Source organism: Hermetia illucens, chromosome 3 (assembly GCF_905115235.1).
Source record: "Hermetia illucens chromosome 3, iHerIll2.2.curated.20191125, whole genome shotgun sequence".
NCBI classification, from domain to species: Eukaryota; Metazoa; Arthropoda; class Insecta; order Diptera; family Stratiomyidae; genus Hermetia; species Hermetia illucens.
In genome coordinates this window covers 88694262-88719103 of record NC_051851.1, presented here as the reverse complement: position 1 = coordinate 88719103, position 24842 = coordinate 88694262, and the positions used below count along the sequence as shown (strand labels likewise).

The 24842-nt window shown below is 41.3% G+C and overlaps 1 protein-coding gene across 2 annotated transcripts in view; it reads right to left on the bottom strand.

The window, feature by feature from the left end:
• The window catches only part of LOC119651150 (kinesin-like protein Klp98A), a 36718-nt gene extending 18978 nt beyond the window's left edge, over positions 1-17740 (bottom strand). The window contains exons 1-8 of one of the 2 annotated variants that reach the window (XM_038054555.1): positions 17285-17739; positions 4192-4415; positions 3500-3813; positions 3067-3236; positions 2554-2953; positions 2257-2493; positions 1193-1858; positions 946-1068 (exon numbers count right to left, since the gene is read on the bottom strand). In XM_038054555.1, coding sequence (XP_037910483.1) covers positions 946-1068; positions 1193-1858; positions 2257-2493; positions 2554-2953; positions 3067-3236; positions 3500-3813; positions 4192-4415; positions 17285-17331 — 2181 coding nt within the window. In that variant the 5' untranslated portion in view covers positions 17332-17739. Of the gene's footprint in view, positions 1-945; positions 1069-1192; positions 1859-2256; positions 2494-2553; positions 2954-3066; positions 3237-3499; positions 3814-4191; positions 4416-17284 lie in introns of both variants that reach the window. The other variant, XM_038054556.1, reaches the window with a different exon arrangement.
• Between the last annotated feature and the right edge of the window lie 7102 nt (positions 17741-24842).

Sequence of the window (24842 nt, the reverse complement as noted above, 5' to 3'; positions counted from 1 at the left end):
AGACGAAGATCAAGAGGCGATCGAAACCGAAGAGCAAGTACTACCCAAGAAAAGGAAACGGATTATATCTATGTAAGCCAATCATGGTACGCCTACAAACATAAGCTTCGGACTTGACAGGGCCATTACGTTGGATACTTTAAACCAAACAATCTGGAAGGATTGGATTCGTGAATACCAGCATCCCTCAAGAAAAAAAAATAACTGCCTATTCTTCTTTATCACCTTTCCTCAAGTTCCAAGCAAGAAGTGGTTCAAAGACTTTAAGATATGCGTTTTTGATCCTATTCTGCATTTTGTAACTTCAATCTTCGCTCGAAGCCATAACATAACAACAAAGGTTTTGTCATAAACAAATTCTAGTCGTAAAGTAACTTAATTTCGAACAAACAAGAAAATGTCCTATTGTCCGATTAAAGATAGGAAGAATTAGAGATCGATGAAGAATTAGAGATCGAGATATAGAAAACTTCACAAAAATTCTATTTCCACGCTCTAAAATTCTGATCTCTCTCATCTCATCTCATTACTGCGTCAACTCGCAAGGGAGAAGAGCGTCAACTCACAAGAGTGAAGAACGCCGGCACCCAATTTCCCAGCGGTGGGAAAACTTTCTTGTTCCGCAAACAGCACAAACTCGGGACAATCGCCCATAGAATAGGGGTTAAACATTAGGCCGTCGTCAAAAATGTCTTTATCTTTATCACCATTACGTTGCTCTGACAACCAGAAGCTGCCGCAAATAGTAGTGATTCCGCTGCAGTATATCGCATCATGAAAGGCCTTACAGGTGTTACAGCTAGCTCAACACCAGCATATTATTATATATAATTGTAATATTTGTAAATAGACTAACTGAACGCGATATAATCGTATACTTTCTTGTATAAAGCAATATTATGGAAGCATAAAACTAATATAAAGAAAATTAAATAAATAGTCTACCTCATCCAACTTGCCGAAATCTTGTAATAGCTGTAACTCCTTAGCTACATACTCAGAGAAATCTTGTTTCTTTGAGTCGAGCTGTGTTTGCAAAGCCGAAATTTGTCTACATAAAATATCAATCTAAATAGTAAAAGAAAATTGTAAAACATAAACCAAACAACTCTAATAACAGAAAGTGTTGAAATGAATCCAAAGAAACTCAATGCTATTTGTGAAAAGCTATTGTAAAAGAGTATTTACTCACCTGGATGGTTTCATTATTCTTCTCCCACTGCAACATATCCTTTTTTGCCAACAATTTCTGTTCACGGCAATTCAACAATTCCTCGATGTCATGTTCTTCCTTCTCCAATCGCTCCAACTCATCCGTCAACTTTTGCACTTTGATTTTATATTGTTCATGCATTTGTACACGTTCTATATTCAATTGCTTTAAGGCATTTTCGATTGTCTCTAAAATTTTACGATTCTCATCCTGAATCTCAGGATCGTCGCGACACACCAGTGGTGATGGTTGATATTGTTTTTCCCGGCGAAATGAGGTACTGAATAGTTCATCGTCGCCATAAAAACTTGAATTTAAGTTCTCACGTGATGCAGTAATGAGTGATAAGCGGGAAAGATCAAGTCGTGATCGTGATTGATCTTTCTTAAGTTTGGCGGCTTCTGCTGGATTATTGAATCGGAAAAGATTTGTCCGCCCCAAAAGGATAATGTCACCTTGACTTATAGCCGTCGGTTCATCGATAAGGTTTGCATTTAGCCAACATTGCGCCTGGGGTTGCGGGTAGATTGTTGCAGTGCCATTTTCTAAGAGAATACTGCAGTGTTCTGGCTGAATCCCGATTCCACTTAGAACTATGTCTTGAGGTGCATCTGCATCCTCCGTGCCTATCAGCGTCTCACCCTCCTGAAGAAACACAAAAGAGAATACACAGAAGTAGTAACATAATCAACATTGCCTGTTACAAAAAGACTTTCACAAATCATCACCTCAAATTCTTAAAAACGCTTAATTTAACACTAACTCATCATTTCGCGGTAATGCACTTTTTTTGTAGCTTTAATAATCACTCGAGCCTCTAAATCTTCGTGTCAACGTAATTAGTGTTATCAATTTAGAAATGAAGACGTTATCTATGCAAAATTTAAATTTAATTTAAAATTAGAACGATACTCAATTCCAACGAAAAAATGTTGTTATCCCAAGAATTGTCACCACGTTATAGTTAATTTGACATGCAGTTATTATTTCTTGTTTGAAATTTAACACGGAATAAAGAGAAAATTTCTGAAGAATTTTCGCACCTTTAAACTGTACAATGTTACACCAGTGCTTATATCGTCATGAATACCAATCAAATGTGGCATCTCCGAATCCAGCACCACCCCCACACCTGCTTTCCTAAGACCAAGTGATTTCTGCTCCTGCAAAATAAGTTGCGCCTCCTTCCACTTTTCCGTCCATTTCTCCGTCAAAACTTTCTCTTGCTCCTCCTTCTTCAGAAGATCTTCAAGCACTTTAGAAGACGGTACTGCCAAATTCTGTAAATGAAAATGTTAAAATTGATTTCTCCAATCCAAATTAGAAATTCAAAGCTTCACCATTTCACTGGACAACATCGATTTAAGTTTATTAATCTCATCGCGAAGTTCTCGAATCAATTTCACGTTCGGATCTTCGTTGATTGTCGGTTTGTTGATTATGTTCTTAGCACGATTCGCATAACGTAATGTACTCAATGTTTCGCCATAATTGCAGTCAGCCGGTGATATCGCCGCGATCATAATTGTTTTACTGTTTCCACCTAAACTGTCTTTTAGAAGCCATGTGAGCACAGAATCGCGGTATGGAATATACAGAACTCTTTTGTTTGTCAATTCTGTACGATTCGACTGATCCGCCAGCGCCGATATCACACTACCTAACGTGACCAATGATTTGTTAATATGAGCACCTTCTTTGAGTCGTTGCCCAGTTGCACCCGTTGCATTCGCCCGTTCACTGTAATTTCATAAACAAGAAAATGAGAAGAAAGGCGTACACATACTCGCTTCATGAACAATGAAAAATATATGCAAATTACAGAATATAAAACTAATTAAAGGCGGGCTAACCTTCCTGCTAAATCAACCAAATGAATCTTCGAAACCGTTTCGCTTGGCATATCGTTCATGTAGCCGGCTTGAACAAAAGTGATAGTGAATATCGCGTGACTTCGACTGCTAGTGTCGTTCATGTTAGTACTGGCGGTTGTACGTTGGATATTCCCACGGTTAATGCATTCCTGAGTTAAACAATAAATCAACTAAAATCAGTGCATGTAACTTTCATAAACAGCTATGGGCATAAATCCCGAGGAAAGTTTTAAATGTAAGCTGCGTAGAAAAAGAAACTTCTCTAAAAATTTAACTATACAATACATAATTCTACTCAAGCATTTGTAAATGAAGATATATTCAAATGGGGAAAGATAAACACAAAACCAGAGTGAAAGTGTAGAATCATTCAACGTTCTTAACATTGCCGACATTGCCCGCAATTTCTTACCAGAATCTCTTCATAGTCGTTAACAGCATGCTGTGATAAATTCTCAACATAAGGGCCCAAACTACGGTGCTCCCGAACTCTAAGTCCATGACCAACCGCAGCCGGTCCTAACAAATCCTTCACTCGCTCGTTATATATTTCCAAGTAACTTGCATGTGTTTTGTAACCAGTACCTGATTCAAGGCCCACTTTCATTCTGGCGAAAAGCTCATGACAAATCCTCGGAATCAGTCCTGGATTATCAGATGAGCCCATCATAGTGAAGGTTTTACCGCTACCAGTTTGCCCATATGCGAACACGCAAGCATTATATCCTGCAAAATCAAAACAAATGTGCTGCTGGATTATAAGTATCGAACAATCAGAGATAAAATATTCATTCCCAAGAAGAAAGAGAAAGCAATTCGGGTAAGTACGCATAACATGAAAAACTGTGACAGGCAAATACAGAAAAATCAATAAATGCTAGCAACTAATCGAAGTATGCCGGAAGTAATTGAAGCGCTTCCACAATTCACTGATTGGATAAGGTAACTGAAAACTTAAAGTGGCATGTTTCCCTTACGACAAAGAATAAACAATAATTTAGAAAAATAACCATTTAGGATGGGGTCAGTTTTGACTCTATAGGGAAGCATTAAATTTTCGAACATGCTGAGTGAATGTTTGGAGAAAAGACTGAAGAAACTCACCTTCAAACGCTGAATCGACCACATCCGTGCCCAAATCGAGGTACACTTGCTCCTGGCTAGCAAAATGCCCATCGTTTGCATCAAAAGACCAATAAGAATGGTCAAATGTAAAGTCATGATAATTATCGCGACCTGATTCGCGAACTGATGATAATTTTGGTTTGTGCAGTCGCGTCTTCTTACCGTCCATTTGTACAATGGGCAACGCATCCATATCCATCTCCCTGTAAATAAAATTAAAGGGAAAATTATAAGTAATAATTTTTAAGCAAGTTACCAATTATGTATAGAAAAAATCCCATTTCCCTCCACAATTTAATTTTCAGGTTTGCTTACATTAAGAATATTAGGTTGAAGAAAATGTATAACGTCTAAGCCGCTAAACGAAAATAATGCCGTCCTTCAATTACACACACTTCGTCAACAAACATGTATTAATCGAATCGGGTTGACATTCAATTTTTCCAGTTTCATGATTGACAAGGTGTTCGGATCCATGGCGAGGCGCATACAAGTTTGAATTTCTCCTCTATAATGTGCTCTAAATTGTTGCGCCAAATAGTGACATTGCCACCTATAAATAGTTGCTGAAGATTTATCTTAAGGACTGACGGCAAAGAGAGTCCTAAACAACGCAGCCTCCATCTAGATGGAATACAAAACGTTCGCACACAGGTACACATCTTGTCTAAGCGAAGAGTTCTTTGCACAGACAGTAAATAGGAAAGGCTGATACTGATCCCGCAACCGCATAAACCGTTGAATGAATCATCATACTATAGACCAATTTGCCCTTTAAATACAAAAAGTGAAGTTCTAAGGTCGATAATTCATAACTAAAAACTTAAGTAGTCCATGATATTGCGGAAAAGGCGGTAATGAAATTCGAGATCTGTCCGTAAAGTATCCGACCTGCCTTGAAATCTCCGCGCTATCATTATTCTGCTTCATCGTACCGTTGTCCCAGCAACTTCCTGAAGCAGTCCCAAAATTCAGTTTCTGGAATAGCCTTGGGTACCCTCCTTGAACTGCCCTCGAACACCATCTTGTCATGGTGGGGGAACCTTTAGTAGTTTACTATTACAGTAAGGGTGTCCAAAACAAATGAAGATTGGAGCAATGGATTGTAACTCTGCAAGTATTAAGGAGTCACAGACTTCGAATCCACACGCGACTTTGAGAAATTAGATCGCGGCCGAGGCACGGATTTTAAAGGCCTCACAAGATTCATTTTCCCCCATTTCAGTGGAAAGCCTGCACCCAGTATCTACGGTGCGGTCACCCAGAAAGGATAGTAGAGCCATTTCCTTAATGAAAAAAACTGGAAGTCTGACTACAGCCGGCCTAATTCTTTCAGAAAACGGGAGAGGAAGGCTTGGCAAAAGGAAACTTCAGCCACAAAAGAGAGGGAATACCTCGAAAGCAACAAGATTTTGTCCGACAAGCAAACCCTCCGGAATAGGAAGACAGGCAACTAGCCGTGAAAAAATATATTGGGTTAGGAAGAAAGAAATGTCGTATTTGTGATCGAAATTTGACGGTTTACTTAACATACTTAGAATTATCCGATTTAAGGCGAATATGCGCCGTTTTGTTCGCAAACTTGTTGCCATTTAGAAGACAACTACATTATCCCCCTCTTATAACCCCCCCCCCCCCTTCTTATTTGCAAAAAAATCAGACAACCAGTTTTCGCAAGCCTCTTTTGAGGGGAACTTATTATAGTAGCACCAAGAGCGTTTTGCATGGACCGGAAGAGATGATGATCACTTGGTGCCAGGTCCGGACTATATAGTGGGTGCGATAGGACATCCCATCCGAGCTCCCGTAGCTTCTGGCGGGTCATCAAAGATGAGTGAGGCCGAGTGTTGTATTGGTGGAACACAACACCATTCTTTTTGACCAATTCTGGCCGCTTCTGGTCAATTGCCTGCTTCAAACGGTCGAGTTCCCTACAGTAGACGACCGAATTGAGGATCTGGCCATAGTTGAGCAGCTCATAGTGGATGATTCCCTTCCAATCCCACCAAACACACGGGAAAACCTTCCTGGCCCTTAATCCGAGCTTCGCGATGGTTTGGGCCGGCTCGCCGCGCTTCGACCACGATCTTTTTCGCTTGAAGTTGTCGTACGTGATCCACTTTTCATCACCAGTCATCATTCGCTTCGAAGATGGGTCGAATTCGTTCCATTTCAGCAATGCATCCCAGTCGTTGATTCGGTCCAAAAGATTTTTTTGCGTCAACTCGTGTAGCACACAAACATCCAGCTTTTTTTTTAATCCAATCTTCTGCAAATGGTTCCAAACGGTTTTATGGTCTATACCCAGTTCCTGGCCAATCGAGCGAGTGCTCACATGCCGGTCTACTTGGATGATTTCGACGATTTTATCGGTTTCTACGACGATTGGCCTACCAGTACGAAATTGATCGAACCAACGCTGTGCGGTTGCGAATCGTTGCAGTATCGGGCCCGTAAACTTCACAAATTTTTTCGGCCGCCTTCGTTGCATTTTTACCTAAGACCGTAAGAACGCAAAATATGACGAATTTCTTGCTTGGTGGACTCCATCTTTGACGCGCTATAACTTGAGACTGAAACGTACGATCACAACACTGTCAAAGAGACATTTGTAGCACAGATTGTCGTCTTCAAATCGCCGTCAAGTATGACCCGATGCGATAAGTACAACACAAGATATGTTTAAGTGTCGCCATTTATTGACAAAATACGTCATTTCTATTTCCCAACCCAATATTTAGTTGCAATACCGATTACAGCAAGACCTTTGACGGTTTGCCGCATACCTGGCTAATCGATATTCTAGGTATGCATCCGATTGATCCGAAACTAGTAAAGATCATAGAAGGGTAGCATGCCACCTTGTCAGTGCGTTCATTTGAGGGTACCAACGCTTCAGAGCCCAGCCACATACGAAGAGGCGTCTTCCAGGGGGATTCACTGAGTTTGCCTTTGTTTTGAATGGCACTGAACCCCTTTGTACTGGCTACTGTATGATGCTAGAGAGCCTGGTTTTGCAATTAAGTATGACCTACGTCTAAGTGCGAGCTAACACACTTGATTTAGTTAAATAATATTAAGTTGTACGCTGGTACTGGAGGCCATCTTAGAAGTCCGTCATGAATAGTAGACGTGTTTAACCATGATATTTAAAAGGAATTTGGTGTAGACAAGTGTCGAATCTAAGCCACCCATCACGAACCGCATGGTTCACATAACATTGGTGACCTTCTCACCCCACGCGGCAGAATTCGATAAGTACCGAGGAATCAGGGAAACCACGCTCGATTGCGCGCTGACTCCACTAAATTTGAAGGACTGATCTTTCAATCATCTGAGCAGGATAAAGTCGTACCAAAAGTGAATTGATAAATGGAAGTCAGAAACAATGACGAAAAACACCTCAATTGTCTCTGACAGCCGTTTATCGATCTCCATTTACAATAAACGGACAGGCATGCTGCATATAAGGCGACTCATAAGAACCGTTCATATCACGAGAACATATCCCCGATATGAAATGTGAGCAGTTCTCGATAACTATACTTACGGCATGTATTAATGACGTCAAGTTTTAACTGATCGCCGTATCCCACGCGATAAGTCCGACGCCCTGTTAGTTAAAAGACTATTGCTAACCGCTATAATAGCAGCATTGAGCGGAAATACGTATTGAAGAAGGTAAAATATAAAACACTGGCTCAGGAAATTCAATAAATTTGGCGACTCAAGAGTGGACTTTAAAGGTATTGTACCTGAATACCTTACTGGTTCCCTAGATGTTCTGGGATTCTAACACAGTCCGGTTCAAAAGTATTATTGTGCCCCTTTAATGGTTATATTAACCACAATATATCAATCAAACCTAAAGCCGGCATGGCCTAGGATCTGGTATTCTTCAACGTACCTTAACATACTTTTCATAACTGTTACGACCTTATCATGCAAACCAACTTTGTTCATTCTTATCATTAAGGCATTCTGATATGTTTAAAGTCCACCTGGTTGGAGCTTAGTGCCTTTATAGCTGCTTGACTGATGGTCATAATGGCAATGTTCTGCCCCCTATAGTTCTTTTGGAGTTGAAAGGAGGCGCACCTATCTATTGAGAGATACATACAAGTTATTTCGTGATGCAGCGCACAAGCAAAGGCAACCAATCATCAGATGGCATTCAGATACCCATCACGTAAACACATAACCTTTTTAACATCGGATTGCTGTTTCTCTGTCTGTCCGTCACACGCATTTTTCTCGGAGACGGTTGTAGTGATTGACACAAAATTTGGTAGCAGGGTGGGAACTGTGAACGCTCACGCATATAGGGAGCTACACCCTTTTACGTCGAATTTAAGGGGGCCCATACATGCAAAAGGGTGGTGTACATTTTTTCTCATGTGGGGTATCAAATGAAAGATCTCAGTTAGTACTTTTTGAAACTGGAAAGGTGAGGAATGCGGGGGGTTGAAAGTGATCGTTTCTTTAACGAATCCATTTTCAGAAACTGCCCAATCGAAAAATCTGAAAAAATGAAGAGGCTGCCACTATATAGTGCCTAGGCTCCGAAATACCCTCCATACCGATACCTGTTCAAATAAAGTTAATAATAGTACATTACTATAATTTTTAGTAATTGACAGGGAAAACCCTCCTTAAGTTCACCATATAATCACGAAATTTTGCAACAATGTAAGATATGGCATAGGCATCCTGCCAAATTTGGTGAAAATCGCACTATTACTAACAAAGTTATACTAGGTCAAAACTGTCGTTTCTGTGCAAATTCAAGTTTTTGAATGTTAATATCACTTGAAAGTGGATATTTTGACATAATATATGCATACATTACGTGCTACATACTAATGGGACAAATGCACACTCAAATCTCTTTATAAAAGAAATACACAAAAAACCATCCACACCTGAAGCATCTAGCTTCTGGTTTCCCGACTTGTTTTGTTATTCGATTGATTACTCCGTTCATAATTGGTAAGAAGTGAATATCACTGAAAAATCAACTCATCCAACTTAACATAGAACAACGGTATTTATAAACATGCGATCTCAAGGTCAAGTGCTGTAGCACGCGCCAAATGTTTACATTATCTTCGTGATGCAGCGTGAAATAATTATAGCGGGGGTAAATGTTCGGCAAAATAATCGTATTTTCGGCGTTTTTGTATTAAAATTTGGTGCATTCGAACAAGATTGTAGGGTCATTGTATTCGTCAAATTGCAACGCAAATTAATTGAAATCCGAAAAATTATGAGAAAAATGACCGACCGGGTCGTCCACCAAAATTTGATGAAAGGACGAAAAAACAAATAAAAGAGCTTAATGTAAACCAAAACTAGTCGCGAAACCAGAAGCTGGAGTCTCATGTATGAAAGGTTTTGTATATTCCTTATATAAAAACATTTGAGTGGACATTTGCTCCGTTAGTACCTGGCGCGTAATGTGTATGCATATTTTATATCAGAATATTCACTTTCGCGTGCTACTGAGATTTAAAGTTACAATATATAACTGCAAATTTTCTGAGAATGTGTCCGTGAAAGAAATAACCACTTTTCAGCCCCCTCCCTGGATTAAATGCCAAAACTGAGGTCAGCTTTGAAAAGTACTAATCGAGGCCTTTGATACCCATTGCGTTATTAAATTGTTTCACGAATTAATGTAATCTGGATGAAGTGGCGTTCCACAACTGGTGTTCTTTGTGATCGACGTATCAACGAACGTCTCAAATCTAAAATTTGCTGCAATGCCGTCCGTCCTTTCGCTCTCTATGGTGCTGAGTGTTGGCCGACTATGGAAGACAATGAACGGCGTCTTGCGGTAATGGAAACGAAGATGTTGCGTTGGACTAGTGGCCTGATACGTTTTGATCACATCCGAAATGAGAGTATCCAGGATCGATATAGGGTTGCACCGATCGTGGACAAATTGCGAGAGAGGCGTCTTCGATGGTATGGTCACGTAATTCGTGCTAACGAAGTCAACGGTAAGCGACCAAAATACCGGCCGAAACAACGGTGGCCGACACCACTTGTAAACGGGACAAAGACTAAAGAAAAGAAGAAGATAACTACATTCTTGCTTTGTATGTATGGATCTCCCCTTAAATTCCACGTAGAACATTATAGCTCACTGTATGCGTGGGCGACACAGTTCCTATCTTCTCACCAAATTTGGTGTCAATTGCTATGATAATTTCTGAGAAAAATGCTGGTGACAGACAGACGAACAGACAGTAAACCGATTTTTTTTGGAAAAATTTTCTTTTACACAAAAGTTTAAAAATTAGTTCATCGAAAATTCGTCAGCATTTAGCTTTTCCTGTGACAAAGAGACGTGAAAGTTGTCATTAAAGAATAAGTCGGAATACCGAAAGCTGGATGCTTCCGATATAAAGGTTTTGTCTTCATCTTATGTGAGAAATTTTGTATTCACTTTTTTTATTCGTATATTCAATTCCGCTGTCCAACTTCGGACTAGCTTCCGAGCTCTCCTGCCTTGGGCAGCTTTCAAAGAGGAAGAAGAAAAGTGTTAGTTCAAAAAATCCCCTGGCAACCAGGCCCTCTGGTCGATCTTTAGCTTCTTTGCAACGACAAGAACTAGAAGGTAGTGCAGAACACGGCTCCACCTGTCAGCGCTCCTCAATATCTCCCGACAATATTGTCTAGAGAGAGATACCCAATGGAATTAATTCCATCCCACCTTCCACGAGAAAAAATGGTGTGATCGAGGAGATCGTGCAGGTAAAACTGATAAGGATACGGATGCTATGGATACGAGTTCTGACGAATTCATTCAAACAAACAACCGCCTGTTTTCCAATGAAAATATTTACTAATGGGAACAAAGGGCATGTCAAAATGCGAACGATGTCGATCATGTGAGCGTTCTAACAAGTTTAATATTTTGGTGCAATTTCAGAGGATGGGCATCACTTGTCAACAGACCATAGAATGTTAAAATATCGGTTGTTTGTGAGTAATAAACTCCAGCAAGTGTTTTGCCAAAAGGAGGACCAATTTACAGGTCAACTTACACCACAGCCAATCCACCATCAAAAACGTAAATATGGCGTTTCCCCATATTGTTCATCGACAGATAAAAGTTGTGTAAGTGATTCACAGGGTACTCCTCCACATGCTGACTTTGCTCCGTTCTTTTCAACATAAATTGAAGATACAAGTGCCAAGTGTTCGATTTTGTTGCTTGTTTTATTTCAGATGTTTGTACAGTCGAACTTGGATAATTCGAACTTGGTTAATTTGAAATCGTGGATAATTCGAACTTTTTTCCTGGTCCCTTAAATTTCCTATATTAATGATATAGAAAACATTGACTAAACTTGATTTATTTATTAAGATTTCGTACCGAAATAAAAAGGCGTATGTTCAGTCTTTCATATTTAGGCTCTATATTGTTTCGTCAATTAATGTGTAGTCAATTGCATTATGTGTATACAGCCCTTGCGAGATCTTTTCTTTCAAATGTTCAGTTCATTCTAGAAATTCGTGGGTTGTGCAAGTGTCTTTATATTCTAAGAAAGTATAGTTACAATAAAGTATTTCAGCACCTCCCCCCGACTTCAGTAATATGAATTTTGGTTAATTCGAATTTTCATTCATTTCAGTCCCCCCAATTTCGAATTAACCAATATCGACGAAATGAAAATCATTTTTGAATATTTCAAATTTCCATTTCAGTAAAGAGAAAAGAACTGAATACATTGTAAAAAAGCCAGTCGTTGTTTTGAAGAAATACATCCATGAAAATTGAAGAATTTTTCTATTCCTTCAAATGTGCCTAGTCTCACGATAAAATACTCGAAAAGCTTTTGAAGTTGGTTCCATAACTCTTGAGATAACATTTGAAACTCTCCTTTGTCATCACTACTAGCAAATACGGTCAGAATATTAGAGACCGCGCGCAATGTGACCACCCTTGTTCTAACGAGGATTTCGGAAAAACTAATCCAAACAGATTTTCTCAGATCTCGCATCCATAGTATCCGTAGCTTTTCCCTCCTGCCATGCTCCCGATTCAGCCAAGACCCTAAGTGGCCAATGAGCCGCGCAGTCCATCTGCCTCTTGTCTCATTTTGCCAAAAGAGTTATCAGTCATTTAGGGTACGTTGCCATTCTTCACAACGAACCACTTCCGATGCCCTTGAATATGGCTTTACGCTCCGCTGATGGGAATCACTCCTCGATCACCATCACTCCCGATTTAGAGACAATGTGGTAGATATGCACCATCTGCAACCCCGGTCAGGCGCTTACGATATTCCTCCTTACTCGGAGCGTCAGCCCATACCTCTGTGTAGAGCGGAACAGGCTGCCTTGTGCTCATCACAAAACGTCGCCTACTAGACGTAGGACCCCCAATGTTTGCCATTGGTCAACTTAAGACCGAAACTTCAGGTGCAGCCTTGTCCGCTGCTGCTTTGATTTGCTCAAAAAAGTTCATCTTTGAGAGCGAAGCTCCCTCGTTCAAAACCCAAAACCAAGCGTAAACCCACTAAGTTCAACTTCCGCAAAGCCAATTTTGACGGTCTGAACTCACCTTTGGCGTCTTTCAACTGGGTACATATATTAAGCAACTCATCGTGTGATCAAGCTCTTGACACCTACAATATCTTCTCTGATCTCCTCTCCTGTTATGTCCCTTCTTCCCCTGCCTACCTTCGTACCCAACTTGGTTCACAACGGAAATTCTTATTAACATTCGCTTGAAACAAACACTGCGGAAGAAGTTTCGGGCTTCTAAGAATGACGCCGACCTTGTTCACTTTAAGGCTTTACGCTCTACTGTGAAGTCAATGGCCAGAAAAGCGCGCAAAAGGTACTTATTGAGCGTCGAAGCCGCCCATGCCCGCGGTAACTTAAAACCCTTTTGGCCTCACGCTCGCAATTCTCATAATCCAACTCAATCTCTCCCTTCTTCTATCAGCTTCGCTGACTCCACTGCCAACTCCCCACATCACTCCTGCGACCTTCTCTGCATCTACTTCTCTTCGGTGTTTACTCCCTCGAGCCCTCCACCCTCTACACCGTTCATAACTGCAGACTCCTCCGAATCTCTAGCCATTCCTCTCCTTATGCTTTCCTTGGTTGACTTCCTCATTGGTAATCTTGAGCCCAATGTCGGACCTGGCCCCGACGGGCTTCCTAATCTCTTCCTCCTTAACTGTAGAAAACACACTTCCCTCCCCCTGAGTATAATCTACAACAATAGTCTAGATGAATGCTACTTTCCCGTCTCGGGAAAGATACGTCAACGACTGGTTGACCGCGCACTTCGATCACCTCATTGTCAAAGAACAGCATGGTTTCGTGAAACATAGATCAACCGCTTCAAATTTTCTGGTCTTTACCAACTTTGTTGCTGAATGCTTGAATTAACGACAGGAGGTACATGATATTTATACCGAAATCTCCAAAGCCTTTGATACCGTTGACCAGAACATACTCCTCTCTAAACTTTCATTACTAGACTTCCCTCCCTCAATCATCTCCTGGCTTTCCTCCTATCTCTCATACCCTTCCTGCAAAATTTCTTCTCATGGTCACTCATCTGGTTCCTTCTCTTCTTCCTGTGGTGTTCCCCAAGGCTCTATACTTAGCCCCCTACTCTTCCTGTTTTTTATCAATAACCTCGCCTCCATCCTCACCTGCCCGTATTTGCAGACGACCTTAAATTGTTTGCCTCTTGTTCGTCTCCGTTGGACTATGCTCTCATACAATTCAACCTTAATGATTTAGTCCATTGGTGTTCGGTCAACAAGCTAATACTGAATCCCAACAAGTGCCACTGGATGCGCTATTCCCTTAAACCCGCCCCAACATCCTTTTAATATTCTCTCAGTGGACAACCCCTTTCACTACTGACTTCCTTTAAAGACCTGGGTGTAATATTCGACGATAAACTTCGTTTCAATTCCCACTTCGTTGACATCATCAATAGAGCTATCCTACGTTCCTCCTCCGACTTTACCTCAATCCAGCCCTCCATAACACTCTTCAATTCTCTTTTCAGAAAAATCCTTGAATATTGCTGTGTAATCTGGTCCCCCTACCGCATCCGTAACTGTGGCGCTCTTGAAGCTGTACAACGCAAATTCACCCGAACCCTCTTTTACAGAAAGAACCTTCCACGGGTTGATTATCCGTCTTATCCGTCACGACTCCGCACCCTCAATCTCCCCTCCCTACAGCAACGCCGTATCTTCCTTGATATGTGTACTCTTTTCAAACTCTGCAATTGTCTGATGGACTGCTCCGCCAACTCGGATATTACTTTCCGTACCGCCTCGTCTCATAACACACGAAGTGCAGACATTTTTGATGTACCGTTCGCGGAGCTCGACATTTACTTTTACTCTTCGATCCCGAGGCTTCGCCGGTTCTACAATGCCCTACAGTTTGGGTCCTTTGACTCTATTTCCCTCTCTAGATTCAACCGTAAAATAAACCATTGACTTGCTTTCTGTGTATTGTCCTCATTAAATAAATAAATAAATGCTGCAACGTTATCTGCATAACCGACTCTTATGCTTCTATCGAGCCTTACCAGACTATCGTAGGAAGCGCTCTAGAGTCTGACCGTAATTAAGCGGTGTTTCCAACGATTAATTATCTTAAATAATAAAAAACTTGTTGTTTATTTTTCGTTGGTGTAGATATTTATTCTTGCAAATACCGATATTTCGGAAAACACTTGTTCCCTTCATCAGTGCTAACAAGTTTTAGCACTAATGAAGGGAACAAGTGGTTCCCGAAATACCGGTATTTGCTAAAACTTGTTAGCACTGATGAAGGGAACAAGTGTTTTCCGAAATATCGGTATTTGCAAGAATAAATATCTATACTAACGAAAAAGAAACAACAAGTTGTTTTTTTTCATTATTTCAGCGTTCTAGAGGTCTATCCCTAGGAAGGATCTCCGAGCTACCCCCGACGTGACATCTCTCCTCCTCTGACCCTCTAGCATCTTATACAGCAGGGAGCGATGCCTCCGCTAATCCTATAATATCCGTAAAAGATAACGCGGCACGTGGCACAGTAATAGTGGAATTTCTACCAAACTTAGTATGATTGTGCTCTATCTTATAGCGTACATTGCATTTGGTGATTCTGGATTGAAATTAAGGGGGATTTTGCAGCCAATTACTAAAAATTATAGTAATATGCTATTATTAACTTTATTTGAACAGATATCGGTATGAAGGATATTTCGGAGCCGAGGCACCATATAGGTCATACTCCTATTTTTTTTCAGATTTTTCGATTGGATAATTTCTAAGGATGGGTCCGTGAAAAAATGATCAGTTTCGGCCCCCTGCACTCCCTACCTTTTCAACAGATATCAAAACTAAAACGGAATCGGAAAGTACTAATCGAGACTTTTCATTTGATACCCCACATGACAATATTTGGATAAAAAAAATGAACCCCCCCCCCCCCCCCCCCCGCTTTTGACTTAGAATGATGTAATTCACTATATGCGTGAGCGTTCAAAGTTCCCACCTTTCAACCAAATTTGGTGTCAATCGCTACAACCTTTTCCCGAAAAAGCTGATTGTGACAGACAGACACTAAACTGACTTTGACAAGGTTTTGTTTTTCACAAAACCTTAAAAATGGTAAGGTACTGATATTTGTTTCAACCATATTCAAAACCTCACAATTCGCATTTCTGTCCATAATACGGAAATATATTTCAAAATTACAATGGAAATCGGAATTTTAGCCAAAGAAGAAAGTGATCAACCTTCCTCTGCAACAATGCATAAAATATTGTTCGTAATGTAATGAACATCAGCCGTGAAGTATTTCTCGGGGCAATAAAGCTCAAAGCCGTAAAGCACCATAAGTCGAGGTCTATTAGCGCTACCAGCCAAAATAAGAGCAATAGCAATCAGAAAATAGAAAGTGGATTCAGAAACCCATGTCCGTGCAGTTACCAATGCCAACAGTCTCAATTATGAGCTGATGTTGAAATTTTCTGATTTCCCAACATAAACAGTCTAAACAGAAGCTGACCTTACGATAGATTCCCCAGTTCAGCTCCTTCCAACTATGCATCATACAACCCAAAGAGGGATAGCAGGCCCATCAACTGTCGCAACTGTAAACTATCTCAGCACAAAGCATAGGCGGAGCAGGAAGGCTTCTAATCTCTGCAAAACCGCCAATTCTGAATTTATTTATCTAAGTACGCCAGAGAAATGAAACTGACGGGGAAATACAACCGCTATGAGATAAACTCAGATAAAAGCCATCCATAATGTATTAATCGCAGTAAACAAAGTTGATAACAGAAACACGCTTAAGCCGCCTCGCAACCGCAACTACTCACCTCATTTGGACACGGGCATAGCTATCAATTTTTTCATGAAAATAGTTAAATAATGTGAGTTCCGTACAAAGAAACTCTTCGCGTTCATGACTCACAGCGCGGAATCCATCCGCAACCAATTGGCAAATCTCGTCGAGTTGGAGTTGGTACGTGAAGCTTACCGCACCGACCGCATAGAAAAATCCACCCTGACCTCCGCTCCAATCCATTCAGACCTCACCTTTCACTCGTAGTTAGCTGGTGTTCGTTTTCTCCACTAAGCGCCGAATTCTTTCCAGCCTAGTGCGTGCAAGGCGAGCAGCAATTACGAGGCAGGTGTCCATTTCTTCCGACACGGAGAAAACCATGTTCTATACATGAAAGTCGCCGTTCTGATGTTCCGTGGGAGCCCCGTAATTGGAGCTGGGTGACTCGGGAGGCATGACATCACGCCGATGAGAATGATGGCAACGAACGCGGGGACCACGCAACGAGCCAAAGACAGAACTACGACCCGCCGCTAACTCCAGCGGTTGCCAGTGTTTGTTTTCCGCTAGTGCCCTCGGGGGGCAGACTGCAGTTTCGCAATTAAACTGCTCCGCTACGATGAGAGCACAATGCGAAAGGCAAAAACCAGCAGCCAAAGAGCTGTTGAGCAAGCCCCACTGCTGGCACAAATGAGTTGCGGAAACTGTAGCAGTTACACTCGTTACGGTTACTTACCTCTGGTTGAAGGGACGGACCCTGACCGCTACTTTCAGCGACGACATCCTGGACGCTGCCGCAACTAGTACGCAAAGCAAGTCCACGCAGGTACAGAATGCTATAAGCAGCAGCCAAACAAACTTCCAAACAAAAACACTCGAGAGAATGTGTCGCGTCCGTGAGCCAATGCACCGATTCGAGATTGTCCACCGAAACACATAACACAGCAAGACGGAGTCTGTGCGCCGAGAGAAAATCGGAAGAAATGGCTTTCATGGACTCCACTGCAGCCACCTGGATCTCACCGCTCGGGCACCTTTGAAAGCTTCAGAATTGGCAGAAAAGTTGGACATAATCACTTCACACCATTCACAAAAATTTTCCGTGGCCGCGGCGAACTAAAATCCAATGTTCCCGAGCACCCGACAGCTGTCATCACACGATTGCTGCTGATTGAACGATGCTCCCCTTTTCGATGTCATCTTTTGTTGTGCTTGTCCACCGATTGGAGAGTACAAACGTCAACGTAGCACGGCATTGCCAAGATGAACAAAAAGTTGCCAGATTCGCTTGCGGAGATTTCGTTAACCGTTGAAAAAACAGCCAACTCGATGTTACTCATCAACGATTTCCGCTTCAACCGATTTTCTATTGCTTTAAATGTTTTCTAATGAACGATAAAATGAACTATAGCTCGAAAATTAGATGCAAAAAGTTTTGGCCAATTTCCTATTACTTCTCATTTCCGAGCGTTTTTATTCAAAGAATTTATAATGTGAAAATACCTTAGCATGTCTACCTTAGCTTAGAGGTAGCTTAAGTACTGAGGAAGAGAGTAAGTAGCTCTCGAAATACGTATTTACTAACTATTAAAATATATTGTAGTAGGAGAAAGCTACCTAGTTTTATTTTTATTTAGAAGAACTACAAGCATCGGAACGATAACTAATTTATAATGTATAAGATAATGAGAAAAATAATCCACCAAGATTAGAACGTGAAGTAATAATATATTTTAAATTGCCTTTTGCCAGCTTTCGCAGGCCAATTTACAGCTTTGACTGTAACATTTAAATTTTTAACGTCGGATCCACGCCAACGTTTCGAATATCCGATTACAAAGGAAGCATTCTCGATGGAGCTTTTGCGCCGGAATCCGTGGAAGTAATCGATTGGCTTTGGCGGAAGACTTGATGGACTGAATTGTGCGAAAATTATTCCCTACTGGCCCCTACTGGCCACGGGGATTTTCCACTTTTCACTATGAAAGAACTGAAAGAAGCAATCCTTTCTATGAAAATTATAAACTAGTGTTTCACGCCGGAAGGTGACAAGACAGTTTAGTTTAAGAGAAGGAAGATCCACAAGGGATTCTATCATAGAGGTTGTGGATACTGTTAATTGAGGTGGCGCACCAATCGTTGATTTCGGCGTGTAGTGCTCCTCGCAACACGTTAAAAATACCTTCAACTCTGTAGATTGCCGGATATGCTAGGCGCACTCAAAAGTTAATTCCACGTGCCGTGATATTGAAGGATTACATGAGGATCGCTCTTTGCCTATGTGGCACTCGGGAGCCAGAGGTGTACTCATCCCAGGACTGGACCTATGAAATATATCTGATGATGGTCTGCTAAGATTCGACATAACAGAAAAATCGCGCCTGGTCGATTATGTAAATGATGTTGCGAAACTTTTTCTGCGCTCATTGTTGAACAGGCCCAAAGCAAACTTCACATATTGATGCGACGGGTAAGTTGATGGATGACTGCTTATGGTTTCATATATACTGGAATATATACTTATACTGGAAAGAACCGAAGTTATCTCCTTGACTAAAACGAGAATCCCGACCCTGCGTCCAGTGTCAATCGGCGAGTTGACTATGTCCCCTTTATGATGGTAGAAATTATAATGGTGGATAGTACCACTTGTTTGCGGAAGATTGGTCCATGGAATGGGCACTCTATCTTTTGCCGTTACAGAGTTATAGCGTTTTCGTGAATAGTGTCAAAAAGCTTGGCATTCCAAAAAAAAATCACAATTTCTCACTCCGTCTATCATATAATTCCAAAATTTATACCACTTTCGGAAACTACATAAAATTTCTTATAAATGGATATCTTTTCAATTGCAAAGGTCATCATCATTTTTTGTTCAAAACTGGTAAGTTCATCTCCCTTCCCCTATCTCTTCTTTTCAACAAAGGCCTCGAAGAGAATCATTTTCTCGGCTTGTGGAAAGAGGCTCTCATCATCCCCATTCACAAAAGTGGCGATCGTACGCTTGCCGAGAATTACCGTCCCATTTCCCTTTTCTCCTCCTGTTCCAAAATCCTGGAAAGATATGTCAGCGACTGGTTGTCCGCTCACTTTGGCCAACACATAGTGAAAGAGCAACACGGCTTCGTTAAAAGTAGGTCCCTGCCTCCAACCTGCTTGACTTTACCAAATTTGTCGCCAAATGTCTAAATTCACGGCAAGTGCATACCATTTACACTGACTTCGCCAAAGCATTCGACACTCTAAATCACAAGATACTTCTATCAAAACTCTCATCTCTGACGGCTGTACTTCCCGCTACTTCTCCCCCTCTTCTGGCGTCCCACAGGGATCTATTCTGGGTCCTTTGTTATTTTAATTTTTTATTAACGACCTTCCTGTGCCTGTTTGCTCTATGCATACGACCTTAAGCTGTTTTCCGCTATATCGTCGCCTATGAACTGCGTATCCCTTCAATCTAACCTGGGCACTCTGTTTCGTTGGTGCTCGACTAATGGTTTAGCGCTAGAGTCAGAGAGTGCCACTTTATGTGCTAATCGCTAAAATCCTCACCCACTTCTTTCTCCTACTCTCTTAACGGACATTCCTTATCCTGCTTAAATTCCACTCAAGACCTTGGAGTCACTTTCGACCATAAGCTCCGCTTTGACACCCATTGCCTCGATGTCATCAATCGAGCTGCAAAATTGTCAGGCTTTATACTTCGCTCCTCCTCTGATTTTGACTCCATCCAACCCTCCTTAGCTCTCTTCAATTCCCTCGTGAGTAATACTCTCGAGTATTGCTCCGTGATCTGGTCACCCTCCCTTGAAAATGTGCAACGTAAATTCACCCGTTCCCTCTTCTTTAAGAAAAGCTTCCCTCGTGTGGACTACCCCTCCCGCCTCTGCCTTCTGAACCTTCCCTTCCTACAACAGCGTAGATCCTATCTGGATCTATGCCCATTTTTTAAACTTTCCTCAGGTCTGATGGACTGCTCCGCCACTGACGGCGTCTTATAACACACGTAGCGCAGACATTTTCAACGTGCCCTTCGCAGAGCTCGAAGTCTACTTTCATTCCCCGATTCCTGTTTGTTGTCCGTTAAATTAAATAAATAAATCATTTCGAAGATATAATTGTTTAAATTTAAAAGAAATTTTGAAAATCGGGTTTTTACTTAAATTCCAATATGCATTATTGAAACCGTACTTTAAAGTTACAAACCTGCACTGTTGATAAAAGTTACCTCATTATTTTAGCTTTCATATGAGTTTAAAATGATGTGCTTAGTTATGAAAAATTTAAGAATATTACGTATTAAATGAGAGAAAACGTGGTCTTTATTTGGAGAAAATTCATTTAAGGGAGGAAACCATATTACTAGGGACGTAGATCCTTAACTTAATTATCCCCAGCGATTATCAAATACAAACTCGGGCCCGAACGCCCAGGAGATGGTCACTTTCTGCTCTTACGTAATCTTATGGCGCTATGTACATAGCGTATTAATAATTACCTGGTTTCAGTCCTTTCGGCAAGTCATTTGTATTTGTTGTAACTATATTTTGTTCGTAATTAACAGTGATGAATGTCTTCATATTCGAAAAGAGGTTTTTTAAACAATTTTTTTCAAATACGATTTTCTCCAAATGGCGTTTTTCACACTTGCGGCAATTCTAACTCATAAAGTAATAAACCGATCATTATGAAATTTGGAGATATGATTCTTTGTAAAGTGTGTCTGGATAGCTGAGTGGAGTCGTACGGAAGGTCGCGGTTCAAATCTCATTGGTGGCAGTGAGATTTCTATCGTGATTTGACGTCAGATACCAGTCGACTCAGCTGTGAATGATTACCTGAGTCAAATCAGGGTAATAATCTCGGGGGAGCGCAATGCTAACCATATTGCCCCCTATAAGATTCTGTAGTCTACCGCTACGGTCTTGAATGAACTGCTCGAACACACTTCATGGATTGTTGCGCCAACGATGATTATATTATTCTTTGTAAAATATCCAAGAATATCAACCAACATTTGGAACAATATCATACTGTTAAGGGTGCTTTTTATCCCAAAATTTTGAAGAGATTAAATGATTGAGGGAGTGAAAAATTGTGATTTTTTTGGAAGGTCAAAGTCTTTGACACTATTCTTGAAAAACGTTATAATTCTGTAACTCTGTCTCTCGGTAAAAGATAGAGTACCCCTTCCATGGACCGATTTTCTTCAATCAACTGGTACTATCCACCATTAAAATTTCGGTCATCATAAAGGGAACACGCTGTATAGTCAAAATCGATAGTTATACCTTGGATCAAAGCTCGACATGAAAATGAGCTTTCTCCAGGAAATCAAAGTAGCAACGGACAAAGCCGAGGCTGGAATTTTGGCCTAAGACGGCTAATAGCAAACGTTGAGATTCCTTCCTCTAGCAGGACACGTTTTTTTATGAGTATGTTCTACTCTATTCCGCCGAGGTTTGGGCTGATGCCCTTAGCAAGGAGATGTATCGTAAACGCATTGCGGAGATACAGAGATGAAGAACCGTAAAGGGTGGCCTTTGGCTGCTGCGCTGTCTCAGAACAGGCAGTGATTATGATCGCGGAAAGAAGGGCTGTTGCTCGCGACGAACGGCAACATTAACTTTATGAGTGGAAACTCGCTTGGAAAAACAAGGTAGATGGACAACTTAGGTCCTTATTTCCTTACCTAACTTCTAGACGAGCATCGAGGTTTTCCGTGTTACCTGCACAAGATTTGCGAGGCACGATTCCTTGACTGTGTGTTCTGGTTTCTCTGGCCAACATTACCAGACAAGTACTGAGGAGCACTAATAGCTGAATCCACATTGTACATTACGTTCAGGTGCTTATTGACGCGAAGAAGATTGAGCTCCACCGGTAGAGGGACTGGATTGCAGGAGATTCTTCAAACTAGTAATTCCCCCTCCTCTCCCCCTCCTTTCCCCCTTCCCTTTGCTGGAAGGAATTCCCTGACTTGAAGGCTCTCTAAGGGGGGAGAATGGGAAGGCAAACCCGAAGAAATGTATCAAACAGTTTTAGACTAGTTCTCTGATGGCAAGGTGTTTAGCTGCAGTATGACAGCTTACCGACGTATTCATTTACCCTACCCAGAAAAAAAAAGCGAGAATATGGCCACATATGGGAAAATTGGAAATAAAACATAAGAAAATACATTGTAAACAGAAAACGAAATTCTAAGCTCGGAAATTAGAATCACCCATTCTAGTTTGCAAATAATTCCGCGAGTTCTAATTTTCAAGCAGCTACTGCATTTGTGTTGTCACGTATTTCTATCGCTGAGTTTATAGTTAAGCACTTTCGCAAGAAATGTATAGAATTAGATGAAATTCAAGGGACTGCCCATTTATAATGCATAATTTCACATAGCGCATCCCTTGTAGTGATTTATTCTTCTCGAATGAAATACTCGTTCTTACCAGAAGGTCAAATCAAAAATCTTCAATATTTGAAGCTGATCATTCATAGTATGAAACACGAAAGGTGATTAGCTTTTTTTTGTGAACAGTCAATCAATATTTTGAGGCATTAAGCAAGTCACGAATTTTGAGAAAATCAAAATAAATTTATGATGGTTGAAGTGGTTGAGCGCCAGCCTCGCGATCTCATTGCCCCGAGTATCAATCCCGATTGCCATGAATATTTGTGATAACTCGCCCCTCTCCTTTGAGCTATTACCATACGACATAACGGGCTACAGTTAACTCACTCGGCTGCAGTTAACTCACTCTAGCTGCATGATCGACCTCTTCGGTCCTCTTAACGTATGCTGAATTGGTCAACCTTTCAGTTAGGCTTTAAAAATACACTCATTATTCCCTGCTTGTAGAAATACACGAACAAAAAAGAGCTCTGTTAACATGTCAGCAGCACTTCAAATAAAACAAGACCAAATTTATGATCCTCATACATCGGTCAATTACAGGTAAGAAGATAGAGATTCGGCAAGTTAAATTATTCCCCTTTGTGATGTCGAAAGTTAGAACCGATAACTTAAATGAAGGGATCCTGTTAGCGGCCAACAGAGCCTATTTTAGACTGTCAAAATTCATCCAAATATATGAGGAAGACTGTGCCCTGAAAGTATATAAGAGCAATTTGTATGGTAAGAGTCGACTCGTCATGCATTCGGTGCAGCGATGTCGTATGTCACGCCGCCATGAATTCCTGACAAATTCATGGCGGCGGTGATGAAGTAGACGACCTTGATGCAAAACTAGCCCAAGACCCAGTGACCATGAAACTTTCGACCATGTTCTTGGTTATTCTCCATCATCATCACCAACGGCGCAACAACCGGTATCCAGTCTAGGCCTACCTTAATGAGGAATTCCAGACATCCCGGTTTTGCGTCGAGGTCCACCGTTTCGACATCCCTAAATGCTGTCTGGCGTCCAGACCTACGCCATCGCTCCATCTTAGGGGGGGGGTCTGGCTCGTCTTTTTTTTCTACCATAGATATTGCCGTTATTGACTTTCCGGGCGGGATCATCCTCATCCATACGGATTGAGTGACCCGCCCACCGTAACCTATTGAGCCGAATTTTATCCACAACCTGACGGTCATGGTATCGCTCATAGATTTCGTCGTTATGTAGGCTACTTTTATCTGGCCTCGCACATTGGTCAAGATCAGCCTAGGCAGTTTTATCAATTTCGTCGTGAAACCAATTTCTCTCACGGCCGTGTACAGTTTTACCCTGGCTATGCTATCATAGGCGGCTTTAAAGTCGATGAATAGATGGTGCAACTGGTATCCATATTCCAACAGTTTTTCCATCGCTTGCCGCAGAGAGAAAATCTGATCTGTTGCTGACTTGCCTGGAGTGAAGCCTCTTTGGTATAGGCCAATGATTCTCTGGGCGTATGGGGCTATCCGGCCTAGCAAGATAGGGGAGAATATCTTATAGATGGTACTCAGCAACATGATATCTCTATAATTACTGCACTGTGTAATATCTCCCTTTTTATGTATGAGACAGATAATGCCTCGTTTCCAGTCGTCAGGCACTGATTCGCTGTCCCACACCTTGAACACAAGTTGATGAACCACTTGCCGTAATTGGTCGCCTCCATATTTAACCAATTCGGCTGTGATTCCATCGGTTGTTGGTGACTTATGATTTTTAAGCCGATGAATTGCACGGACTGTTTCTTCTATACTTGGTGGTGGCAAAATTTGTCCGTCGTCTTCAGTTGGCGGGACCTCCAACTCGCCGATCTTCTGGTTGTTCAGTAACTCATCAAAGTACTCAACCCATCGCTCCAAT